Source organism: Macaca fascicularis, chromosome 7, assembly GCF_037993035.2.
Source record: "Macaca fascicularis isolate 582-1 chromosome 7, T2T-MFA8v1.1".
Lineage (NCBI taxonomy): Eukaryota > Metazoa > Chordata > Mammalia > Primates > Cercopithecidae > Macaca > Macaca fascicularis.
In genome coordinates, this window is record NC_088381.1 from 10,779,143 (window position 1) to 10,791,541 (window position 12,399).

Here is a 12,399-nt window from a genome sequence, read left to right on the forward strand (position 1 = left end):
TTTGGACTCAGGCCAGTGACAGAAGCATTGGAAAAGACTGATGTGTATGATGGCTGTTTCCTACAGGGACAGGCCTGTATCTCCAGGGACGCATTGGCTCCATGGGGCACCTTGTTCTATTTACACTTGTTTTGGGCAGCACCGATTGCCCTAGGGCTAAGCAGGACTGCCACCACTGACTCGATGGCCAAGAGTATCCCCGTCCCCAAGCTAGCCATGGGAAAGCCACTTGCATCATAAGACTTCAGGAAATCAAAGGGAATAAAAAGCACAATTTAGTCAGCTACTCTCCAGTTGATGGGCAATAGATTTTTGCTATTTTGAACAGAGTTGTTAGGAACATTCCTTGTCCACATCCCCTGTTTTATATAGACAAGAATTTCTCTTGGATGTAGAGTAGAACTGCTGGGCTGGGAGGAGTGTGAATATTCAACCTTACGAGATGGAGTCAAACTGTTTTCCAAGGTGGTCATACCAGTGTATACTCCCAGCAGCAGTTCTTAAGAGATCTCGGGATCTCTATCTTCTGATGATGTCACAAGGAGTCAAAAAGAATCTTAGCAATATACTATTAAGTGAAAAAAATAAATTCTGGAAGGATGCATACAGCATACTTTATATAACTTGGAAAAGAAACTGTATATACAGGCTGGGCATGGTGGCTCATGCCTGTAATCCTGACACTTTGGGAGGCCAAGGCAGGAGGATTGCTTGAGGCCAGGAGTTCAAGACCAGACTGGACAACATAGCAAAACCCTGTCTCACCAGACACTAGAAAAATTAGCCGGGTGTGGTGGTGCACACTTGCACTCCCCGTTATCCATGAGGCTGAGGTGGGAGGATCTCTTAAGTTTAGGTGTTCAAGGTTACAGTGAACCATGATTGCACCACTGCACTCCAGCCTGGGCAAGAGAATGAGACCCTGTCTGTAAAGAAAAGAAAAAGTAAACAAGTAAAATTTAACAACAAACTGTGGGCCGGGTCTGGTGTCTCATGCCTGTAATTCCAGCACTTTGGGGGACTGAGATGGGCAGCTCACGAGGTCAGGAGTTCAAGACCAGTCTGATCAGCATGGTGAAATGACGTCTCTACTAAAAATACAAAAATTAGCCAGGCATGGTAGTGCACGCCTGTAATCCCAGCTGCTCGGGATGCTGAGGTAGGAGAATCGCTTGAATCTGGGAGGCAGAGTTTGCAGTGAGCTGACGTTGTGCCACTGCCCACCAGTCTGGGTGACAGAGCAAGACTCTGTCTCAAAAACTAAACTAAACTAAAATAAAATTTAAAAACATTTTTAAAAGTTGGGTTTTTGATGAGATAACATTGACAAACAACAGGAAACATGACAACTGGTACTGCAAAATCTCAGGCCTGGTGTGGTGGCTCAAGCCTGTAATCCCAGCACTTTGGGAAGCTGAGGTGGGTGGATCACGAGGTCAGGAGATCGAGACCATCCTGGCTAACGTGGTGAAACCCCGTCTCTACTAAAAATAACAAAAATTACTCTGGCGTGGTGTCAGACACCTGTAGTCCCAGATACTCAGAAGACTGAGGGAGGAGAATGGCGTGAACACGGGAGGCGGAGCTGGCAGTAAGCTGAGATTGCACCACTGCACTCCAGCCTGAGTGACAGAGCGAAACTCCATCTCAAAAAAAAAAAAGCCAACAAAACAACAACAAAAAACCAAACCCTCAAAGGATCACTAGTGGCTATTATTAGCAAATATATGCAAAGAAATAGGAAAACCTACTAAAAATGGCTAAATTTCCAGACACATCTAGACTACCAAGATTAAACCATGATGAAATCCAAAACCTGAACAGACCAATAACAAATAATGGCATCGAAGCGGTAATAAAAAGTTTCCCAGCAAAGAAAAGCCTGGGACCTGATGATTCACTGCTGAATTCTAGCAAATATTTAAAGAAAAACTAATACCAACCTTACCCAAATGATTCCAAAACGAGAGAAGGAGGGAATACTTCCAAACTCTTTCTACAAGGCTAGTATTGCCCTGATACCAAAACCAAAGATACATCCAAAAAAAGAAAACTACAGGCCAATATCACTGATGAATATTGATGCAAAAATCCTCAACCAAATATTAGGTAACTGAATTCCACAAGCATTAAAGTTGGGGTGCAGTGTCCCAGGTTCACTCAACCCTTCCTGTTTTCCTCTCTGTGTGTGTCTACTTTGCTGTGTATCTTGGTGGCAGCAGCGGTGGCAAAGTTGGTGCGTGGGCCTCCCAGGACAAGGGGAAAGTGAGTGTGCCCTTTTCTCGCCTCCTGCCAGGCATCTGCAGCCTGGCACAAGCTTTGTCCAGGTCTCCAAGCCAGGGACCTTGATATGTTCTTTTCCAATTTCTGGATTGGTAACTTGAGGCAAATTCTGGGCACTAGAGTCAGAACTAAGATGAGACTGAATCAAGGGAATCTGGGGTCCTGAGAGGCAGAGGCCTGAAACCGACTAGAGCCATGTGGGGAGCTGGGTGCGTGTTCAGGCCAGTTGCTTCTCTCTGTGCCTCAGTGTTCCAGGTACCTTTGGAGGGGCTAGATCCTAGGAATTCCTGGAGCCTGGCTGCATGGCCTGGCCACCCTGATGCCCTTGTGTTCTCCATGATAGGGCAGCAAAGCCGAGGAGAATGGCTCCGACAGCTTCATGCACTCCATGGACTCACAGCTGGAGTGGCAAATGGAAACAACCCAGAACCTGGAGGACTCCAACATGGCCGTTGCCAACAACACCATGTGGGACCTCACGGTGATGTCACACCCAAGACCATCATGCACGTCATGATCAACAACATGCATGCACCGCCTCATGGGGACAGGGGGCTCCTGTGGCACTGGGGATGGAGATAGCCATGTTGGCCTGGGGGAGATGCTAACCAGCCCTATGGGACCAGGTCCAGGGTGGCAGACACGGTCCAGACCAGAGCTATCTCATGGAAATATAACATGGGACTGAGGACGGTGACCCATGCCTGTAATCCCAGCACTTTGGGCGGCCAAGGCGGGAGGATAGCTTGAGCCCAGGAGTTCAAGACCAGCCTGGGCAACATAGTGAGACCTGGTCTCTACACAAAAATTTTAAAAATAGCTGGGCTTGGTGGTGGCACATGCCTATAGTCCTAGCTACTCGACAGGCTGACATTGGGGGATCACTTTGAGCCCAAGAGGCTGAGGCTGCAGTGAGCGGTGATCTCACCCACTGTACTCCAGCCTTGTGACCAAGTGAGATCCTATCTCCAAAAAAAAATTATTTAAAAAACTGAGTAGACAGGTGTGCTGGTGGCATGATAGGTCCTGGGTCCCCTCCCAGACCTGTGACCTTGGACAGGTGACTTTTCCTCTGGACCTCAGTGTTCCTATCTGAGTGAGAAAAGGGCGGTGGGGAGGCAGATCTTTGAGTCTAAGCGGTGTAGAAGCTGTGTAGAAGCCATACTCAGGGCTCCAAGTCCAGCACACAGTCCCAGAAGGGCCCGGCAGGAGGCCAGGGCAGCGCAGGCGTCAGGTCCCAACCTCCTTCCCTCTGTGCCCACTCTCAGACCAAGGAGTTCATCTTCTCGGAGCTGCTGTCCACCCTGGCATCCTGAAATTGAACCTGCAGGACAACCAGGAGTCCTGTCCCTGTACTCGTGTGGGGACCAGAACACGCTGATGGAGGAGTCAGCAGAGCAGGCGCAGCGGTACGCCGAGATGCTGTGCATGCACCACATGCTGAAGGAGGCGCTCAGCGTCATCGGCAACATCAACAAGGCCACCATCAGCACGCCCACGTGGTCTGTGGACAACTCTAGGCTGCAGGTGCTGAGAGTCCTTGCCGGACGCAGGTACGAGGGCTGGCTCCCAAGGCCCCAAAGTCCCCCAGCCCCCATGGCTGAGCCTGGGGCTCTTGGAACAGGCTCTGTGCCCAAGCTGACAGACGTGGGTGCTCTCTGGAACCATCAGAAAGCTCATGGTTTATGGTGTAAGGGCTTAGAGCTTGGAGGGGGTTGTGTGTGGGGCCACACTCTGAGGCGGCCAGAGGCCTAGGAATGTCATCCTGGGTACGCCGTACCTGTTGTGCAGTCTGAGTCATGCTGCCAGGGCAGAGTATCCGGCTCCCAGCCTGGGAGTGCTGAGAGCCAAATCCACTGCAGAGGAGGGGTGAGAGTCAGGGTCCCACCTCCTCTATCTGTCGGCAATCCAGTGGTGACCTAGGATAAAACCTCGAGAGTCCCATACACACGGTCAACCCAGAACACACCTCACAGGCCAGGTAGGGACATACAGCCCCCTTCTCTCCCTCCCAGGTCCCATCATAGCTGCCAGTGTGTGACGGAAGGCAGGGTCCCTGGCCCGCGCTGAAACACTACCGCCCGTCAGCAGGGTCATTCACCTTGGCCTGTTGCTCCTAGAGGTTGCCTCCGCTATTCAACCAAGGGGACCACAGTGCCTGGTTGAGCTGCTATTGAACCAAGGAGACTCCCAGCTGAGCTCTGCCCGGCAAGCCCACCCACCTCCCCTGCCATGGACTCTCCCTCTTCTGCTTTTCCCAACAGGAAGGGCCCAGTCTCACTCTCGCGACCTGCAACCCCCAACAAGCTGAGGCTCCCCTATTAGACTTATAAGTCTATAGCCAGTGGCATCCGGCGGCCTGCCCTCCCTGCCTCCCCCAGGGTCCCTTCAGAGGATCCTGGGCGTTCTGACCACCCAGAGGGTTCTCTCGGCGATCACTTCAGCCATCCATCCCTTTTAGCTTCATCATCCTGGTTCAAGCAGTGTTCCGTCTCTATCAGGCCTGGTGGCTGTTGCGTTGGGCTCCCTGAGGCGAGAGGTGGTCCCGAATCAGTGGGTTGGAAGGCAGGGTGACCAGAGAAGAGGGAAGCCCAAAGAGGCTGAGCACTGGTCTGACCGGTGGGTGCATTATCTGGGTGCCATGGAAGAGGCCAGCGTGCGTGGGTGGGGAGGGCTGCCACAGCCCCCAGGCACTACCTGTGAAGCTCTGGCTCCTCCCTCCATCTTCCTCAACTTTCCCTTCCAGCCCCTCTTTTCCAGGAACCTTGACACGCCCACACCTGTGCCCTCCCCTCCCCGACCCTCCCACAGCTGCTGTGGCACATCTGTGCTCTGCAGTTGCCTCATCAGCTCTCTGCTCACTTTTCTCCCTCCTGTTTTCTCTCTGCTTTCTCTCCAACTGCCAGCCGATCGGGTCCTGCAAGTCCATCCCATCCTGAGAGCCCCAGGCCCTCCTTCGACCTCTACCCCTTCTTCTGGGAGACCTCCCTTTCCAAGCCTGCTTGGGCGGCTGTTCTGTGATTTGACAGTGGCTCCCCCCGCCCCAAAGCCAGCCCTCTTCATCTGTGACTTGGTCTGTTGTAGTGGTGAGCTGACACTTCCAAGTGTGACTGTTGCTGAAAACGTGTGCCCTCCTCTGTGGTATGCCCCTGCCCTGTTCTATAAATATCTATAAATACACACACACACACAAACACACACACACACACACCGCTACATGTGGCTGGCTGCCTGGCCTCTAGCGCTGGGAATCAGTCACAATGCTGTCTTTTTGGAGTCTTGTGTGCCAATAAGAGAAAGCTGTCCCCTGACATTGCCCCTCCAAAGCACCTCCACTGAGCCCACGCCAGCAGCCCGTGTCCTCGCCTGGTCCACAGTTAGCCCCACTGTCCTGCCTCACTTACCTCTCTGAATAAGGAGGTGGGAGCCCCCCTGAGAGAAAAGTTGCTATGCTGAGAGTAAGGAGGCTGTCAGAGTCATGCTTAAAAATTTTTAATTTAAGGTCTTGTCTTGCTACCCTAATTGTAAAGGGGTGACTGGGAAGGGGTGGTAGGGTCATGGTGGCGGTGGAGACTCCAGCCCCACTTCTCCAGGCTTTGCTGACACGGAACTGCTTTGAATTTTTATTTTTATCCCATGACTTGTTTTTTAAATCCCATAACTTCTTTTTCATAACATTTGGTAACTTTGCGTAAAACTTTTTTCTACATTTTTGCCACAATTTTTCTCTTTTTTATCCCATAACTTTTTCACTCCATAACTTTTAAAATCCCATAACTTTGTAAATTTGTGTTCTTTTAATAAACACTTGCATAGTTATATTACGATATTGTAAAAATGAAACAGATTATCTCATGCCAAGCATGCCTGGCATTTGCACAGTATCAATACCTTTAACACTATAGTTTTCAAGACTCACAAAATAAAATTTTAAGGCAAAAACAGCACTTCGCAACAACTTAATCATTTATTACATTAGAGTAGCATCACACCAGCAGTCAATAATGTCACTTTAGGGGAAAAGTCTTTCAGTATTTCCAGTATAAATTCTGTTTACAAGAATTCATAAATTGGTAAAATTCATTCTAAGAAAACTTGGCAAATAAAGTTTTAGGCTAGAATTGGCATTTCTTTCTCTACTTTTCCTTCCCACCGTTTCACACAGAAAATGGGGGAAAAGCTGTTTCCAGTTCTCGGACTTTAAACAACTCTAATGTCAGTACTCATGGTGGCATATAGTACAAAGTAATCAAGAGTGCACACTTGAGGGCAAACCACATATTGAGCTAATGAAGAGCTCACTGTGATTAAGATGAGATCCAACATAATAGCAGAATATAAGCAAATTTTATCTGAATTCTGTAATGAACATATATGCTGCAATAACATTAAAAAAGCATGGCAGCCTGTTCCAAACCAGCGAGAACAGTTTTGTGCAAACAGTGGGTCTTTGGGTGTTTGAATTCCCACCACGTAAGGGCGAACTCGATATACATGCTAATGACCTACAATTATGAAATTAAAAACGAAAAATGCTAAAGGATGCCAGAGTGAACCTCAGTGAAGGCCACAGAGACCCACTCTCTTTTAACTTTTTACAAATAAACTTAAAGTATAAATTAGAAACACAAATAAACATGAATAGCTCTAACATTCGAATGAAGTAAATGAATTGTGTAGGAGATCAACCCTACAACTTTCTTTTTAAAAAATGTCTTGATCAGCTCTTTGATGATGGTGATGTTCATCTCCTTCTTCTCCGCAGCCAAGCCCAGCAAAAGAACGGCACGCAGCGGTTGCTGCCCAAGCCTGGGTGCTCCTGGTGCTCCTGGTGCTCCTGCGCGATGGGCTGTGCAGTGGGGTTGTCCTGGGGAGACCCCTCCGTGGCCTCTCCTTGCCCAGTCTCGGCGCTGTCGCTGAGGCTCAGCTCACAAAGATCTTTGGAGAGAGGGAGGCGGGGATGTGAGCACAGTGCAAACCCCCTGCTCCTGCCTGCCCGCCCCGCCTGAGGGCTCTACTCACCGCCATGCTTGTGGGCAGCCCCAAGCTCCTGGGGGGGTGGGGCTCCTGGACCGGGCTCATTATCAGGGCTCTGGGCAGCGGCCAGGAATTTTCTGTGCCCTTTGTTGCGGTCAGCACCAGCCGCAACAGCAACTCCTGCAGCTCCAGCAGCTCCACCTGGAGGGAGGGGTGCTCAGGTGTCAGGCTGCGGCCGGCCCCCACATTCACGCCACCCCCACCCCCGACCCCTAACCCCGCAAGGAGGTTGCACACCCTACCTTCATCTCGTCGTCTTGGGCCAGCCTGATGATGTCCTCCTCCCGGTGTGGCCTCTGTGGCACGGCCCTCTGGCTCCGTTATAAGTTGTTTAATTTTCCTGCGGGAGGACGGGGCTCAGACCCTGGGGCCCCTCCGACGGCCCTGCAGCTCCCCCTGCCTTGCTCTGGCCTCCCACTCACTGATGGCATCTCTCCCTCCAGTACTGCGTGAATCGATGTTCTAGTTTCTCCACACGCTCCCTCAGGTCCGCCTTCTCCTCCAGGAGGTCCATAAGGCCGCTCTGGAGCCAAAATAATGGGGTCACCTCTCAGCAGCGACCTGCCTACCCCTGCCCTTCTTGGCCTATTCCAGGACTCACTCACCTCCAGCTTCTCCATGACTTCCTGCAGGGCCTGGGGGGTCTCCCCACTCACAGACTCGCCCACAGTCCCTGGGGCTGGGACTGCTGCCTCTGGCTCCTTCTGGGTCGAGGTTCCTGTCTCATTCACCTGGCCCAGCTTCTCCTGCAGCTCTTCGACTTCCTGCTCCAAGTGCCGTGCGCTCTTGTTCTCATTGTTCTGGACAGAGAGAAGCAATCAGCAGCCACCCACTGCAGGTGGAGACCCTAGAACTCGGTGTCTGCCCCCCATGGCACCGGGAAGGGTGGAGGCAGGTTAGAAAAATCATCTCTTCTCTCCCACAGCCACCAGAGCAGGGCTCAGGCTCACAGGTGCCTTGAGAAGTAACATTTCACGTGAGGGCTACACTGCCCCCTTTTACAGGTGGGGAAACAAAGGCCTGGAGGGCTAGGGAGGAGGGCAGGCTCCGCAGGTGGGGAAACCAACCAGCTCCTCGACGCCGCTCTGTGGCTCGGCCAGCTGCTGAAGCCTCTCCTCCTGCCTCCCGAGCCTCTCCTTTTGTGGCTGGTTCAGGAGACTTACGTGTTGATGGTTTTCCACGTGGGCCTGGAGCTCTGCTGACACCCTCTCTAGTTCCTTCCTCAGGTGCTGCAGCTCCTCCTCAGGGGGCACTGCTGGGGGCTCCGGGGGCAGGGGTGCAGCTGAGAAAGGAAGCAGACAATAAGGGCCTCTGGATTCTCAAAAACAAAAACAAAACAAAACAAACAACAACAACAAAAAACACCCTCCTCTTGGTGCACAGCTCCTCTCAGGCTCCCTAAACTTGGCCTCACTGCTAATGATTCCTCGCACCCGGATGGTAGCCAATCTTCCAACCGCTTTCAGATGGAGAGCACTGTGGGTGGCTGACAACGGGCCCTCTTTGCTGATGGGGACACTCAGGCTCATGGAGATAACAAGACTTGCTGTTTCCTGGCACAGACCTCTTTCCCTCTGCCTCAAAGCCCTTCAATCCACCCACCTCCCTGGGGCATTCTAAGCCACCCCCAGAGCCCCCTCTGATGCCAGGCCTGCTCCTAGGTCACACCAGCCCCATCTTACCCATCTGGTGTTTGAGTTGGGATAAGCTTCTCTCCAGCTCCTCCACCCGATGCATGTCATGCAGCTTCTCCTTCTTTAAGGTGCAAAGCTGCCCAAAGCACAGGGGAAAAGGCCCTGGAGAGAGGGGCTGGTGGCTCCACAGGCTACCATCTGCCTCTCTGCCCCCACCTCCACAAAGCCCAGACCCATGACCACCTCTGGCTGTATATTCCCATGTTACAGATGCCCAGAAAGATCCAGTGACCTATCTAAGATGGGGGGGCTGAAGGGTCAGATCTCACCTCCTGGGACATTTTCCTCATCGTCTCCTGCCATTGGGCCCTCTCTGCTTTTATATGTTCAGCATATTCATCTCTCTGTAGCTGTACTAGCTTCAGCGATTCCTTCACCTGCAAGAATGGGAACAGAAGTTATGAAGGGCTGTCACTGGTCCTCACCTGCTCCTGGCCACCTGGGGTCACCTTCCTTCCACATCCCTCCCTCTGCAAAACCTCACCTGTGTCACGTGCGCTTTCAGCAGTGCCCGCTCCTGTAAGGACCGCTCTAACTGCGTCTTGAGAAGTGTTTCACTGCGGCTCGAGGACTGGATGGTGAAGAGTGAGAAGTTTCTATCTGGGGAACCTGGGTCATTCCATACAGTGCCCCTTAAACAGGCTAGGGCTAGGCTCAATATACAACACGGTCTGTACAGATCAAGGCATTTACCCGTGGTCTGGTTTTTAAAAGAACTCAGTAAAGTTGGAAGGGACCGGGAAAGAGATCGAATTTACAGCTGCCTAACAGAGGCCCAGAGAGATCAGTTAATATTGCTCTTGTTATTACTGTTATGACTAGCACTGTTTGAACCTTTATGGAGTGCTTCACCAGGTACCATGCTAGCAATCCCATTTAATCCTCACAACCACCATAGGAGACAGTTACTATGATTCCCTCTATTGTGTACATGAAAACACATGGAGTATTTGAGGTTAAGTGCTTGCCTAAGATCACTTAGGCAGAGCTGGGATTTGAATAGCTAGATCTATCTGATTCTCTAAGCCCATTTTTCTTGCTGGGGGACACAGATAGGAAGGGGAAACTGAATCTCTTGTTCACTGTTTGAAATGATGATACATTCGCAAAGTCCAAAATTCAGAAGGTACAGAAGGGAAGTATCTCCCAGCCACTCTCTTGCTCTCTCCTGAGTGTTTTATGAACCTTGCAGTCTTATTTTATGTACATTTTCATACTATGTACACACACACACACACACACACACACGTTTCCTCTCTACAGAAATGGTAACATACTAAAGGTACTCTTCTGTACCTTCACAGTACAAGTACCCAATACCCCACCTAGGACTTGGCCAAGACCCCAGCCAGGTAAGGGCAGGGCAGGCACTTGGCCTCCAAGCTCTGTGTCCAGTGCTCGCTCCCCACCGCACCCCCCAACTCACCCACAGCAGCTGACTCAGCCCCAGGCTGCCTCTAACAACCAGACACAAAAGCAGCGAGACATGGCCATGCCGCTTTCTGGGCAGGACACTCCATCCTGCAGAAGGGACCTTTAGGCTCACTCCTCCATCTGTGAAGCCGGGCTCCCAGGAGATGGGGCAGGTGGTCAGACTCACCTTGTCCGCCGCCTTCTTCTGTGTGGCGGTGACAGCGGACAGAGCCCGCTCTAACTCTTCCGTACGCTGCGATGAACGTTGCAGGCGGGCAGCCAGATCCTTCGACTCTTCTGTAATGAGAGAGTTGAGATGGGGCCCAAAGGACTCCCACTAAAGACCTATCCAAGTGCCAGGTTGAAGGATGATAGGGTGCCCAGATTCCCACCTTCAAAGTATATGAGAGAGCGTTTCGTGCGATACACGTCAATAATTAGTTTCTTTTTCTGTACGTTCAATCTCTGGATTTGAACCTTTAGGAGAAAAGCCAAGCAAGTGCTGAAAGAGAAGAAAAGAAACATTCCCCGGAGGACAGGAGAAAACTTCACACCCTCCACTCACCTCTAGCTCCCTTTCGGCTTTCTGTTTCTCGTTGTTTGCCTTCTTTTCCTATAGGAAGAGGAAGACAGAGCTCTTACCAGAGGGAGGCAGAGGTGGCACAGCAAGAGACATGCCCCCAGAATGCCACCAATGCCCCAGGACAGGCCCACCCATGGGACCAGGTTATCAGGGACCCTGTGGGGATGGGGTAGAATCTGAGGGGTGAGCCTTCTTCCCCAGGCTGGGAGTGGGCGAGACGAGACTGGGGCCTCTACATCTGAGTGCCCCTCAAACCCAGCCATCATGTCGTGAGCAAAGAAATCGCGTTACTTCTTCCAGCTGATGTTCCACTTGTTTCTTCTGTTGTTCCTGTGGGGAGAGTCAAATTAAGGTGATGGAGGGTGGTCCCCTCAACTCTATTCCCCAGGCCAGGAAGCGGTAGGCAGGGGCCAGGAATGGATTTTAAAGGCAAAGTTCTCAGACCCAACGGGAACACAAACTGGTCAACTCTCCTCAAGGTCCCAAGGACAGAGGATTTGGGTCTTTCTTGGTTTTCACCACAGCCACAGAACTCAAAGTCTGAATCTGAAATCTCTTGAGAGGACAGGAACATAAACCTCTAGAGATGGAGTTGGAGAAAGGCCCCCCTCCTGCCCGCTTGTGATTTAGAAAAGTGCGTTCATTCAATAAACATTAACTGAGCACTTAAGGGCCAGGTACGGCTCTTCACAGTATATATAGGACGGAAAAGGACACACAGGAGCTCTTGGCCCTGAGGTTTCCGTTCTAGGGGGCTTTTAAATCTCGGACTCTCAGAGCTAACAGACACCTTTGATACTCACTACCTCCTCTGGAAACACGAGCCCAAAAAGGAGAGGCAGCTTGTCCAGAATCAAAGAGCAAATCAGGGACTGAGTCACGGCAGAAATACGGGGCCCCTGACAACCAGTCAGGCTCGCACTTCCCCAAGAGGCAACAACCCCAGGGCGTGTGTAGCAAGGACTCCAGCAGGGGTGTGTGGAGAGGAGACAGTCAGCAAAGAGGGTAGCAAAAGAACAGCCATGGTGTGTGCTCTGGGGTCCCTCCAGGTGAGGCTTAGGCACCTCAGCTCCCCATTTGTCCTTTGCCCCACGGCCCCCAGGCCCTTTCTTCAGAGCCACAAGAGGAAACTGGAGCCCAGGATTGGCAGCCTGGAATCAGGGGATCCCACTGGACCCTTACCAAAGATTTGATTGTGTTATTCAGTCGACTGATTTTGACGGACCTCGAGTCAAGGACTACCGCTTGTTCTTGGCACGGGCTCTGAGGTGCATGCAGAGGGGAGGAGGTGGAGCAGGAGTCGGGGGAGAGGTAGAGAGAACAATCATTAGGGCTGGGGTGTGTGTGGGCTGTCTCAGCTGGCAGAGGGGCACCGAGTCCCTGCTGTGG

The 12,399-nt window shown here is 51.6% G+C and overlaps 1 protein-coding gene and 1 pseudogene across 1 annotated transcript; one reads left to right on the forward strand and one right to left on the reverse strand.

Annotated features, from left to right (window-relative positions):
- Positions 1 to 2,602: 2,602 nt before the first annotated feature.
- LOC135971770 (dynamin-1-like) lies at positions 2,603 to 4,163 on the forward strand (annotated as a pseudogene).
- Positions 4,164 to 6,234: 2,071 nt separating this feature from the next.
- On the reverse strand, positions 6,235 to 10,986 carry LOC135971688 (golgin subfamily A member 8C-like). The gene is made up of 11 exons (XM_065547575.2): positions 10,820 to 10,986; positions 10,615 to 10,724; positions 9,499 to 9,585; positions 9,284 to 9,391; positions 9,003 to 9,090; positions 8,484 to 8,602; positions 7,926 to 8,120; positions 7,743 to 7,843; positions 7,563 to 7,660; positions 7,306 to 7,461; positions 6,235 to 7,221 (listed from the first exon to the last, which is right to left on the reverse strand). Exons 1-11 carry the CDS (start codon positions 10,950 to 10,952, stop codon positions 7,028 to 7,030), a joined length of 1,389 nt encoding a protein of 462 aa, XP_065403647.2. The 5' UTR covers positions 10,953 to 10,986; the 3' UTR covers positions 6,235 to 7,027.
- Positions 10,987 to 12,399: the final 1,413 nt, after the last annotated feature.

What these genes read in the sequence shown, in the direction of transcription:
- LOC135971688 (XM_065547575.2), bottom strand. Translation starts at nt 10,952, where the DNA reads ATGTTTCTTTTCTTCTCTTTCAGCACTTGCTTGGCTTTTCTCCTAAAG. An exon ending in TGAAAGCGCACGTGACACAG is followed by an intron (nt 9,392 to 9,498) that starts GTGAGGTTTTGC and finishes CCATTCTTGCAG; the next exon opens with GTGAAGGAATCGCTGAAGCT. An exon ending in CCAACTCAAACACCAGATGG is followed by an intron (nt 8,603 to 9,002) that starts GTAAGATGGGGC and finishes TTCCTTTCTCAG; the next exon opens with CTGCACCCCTGCCCCCGGAG.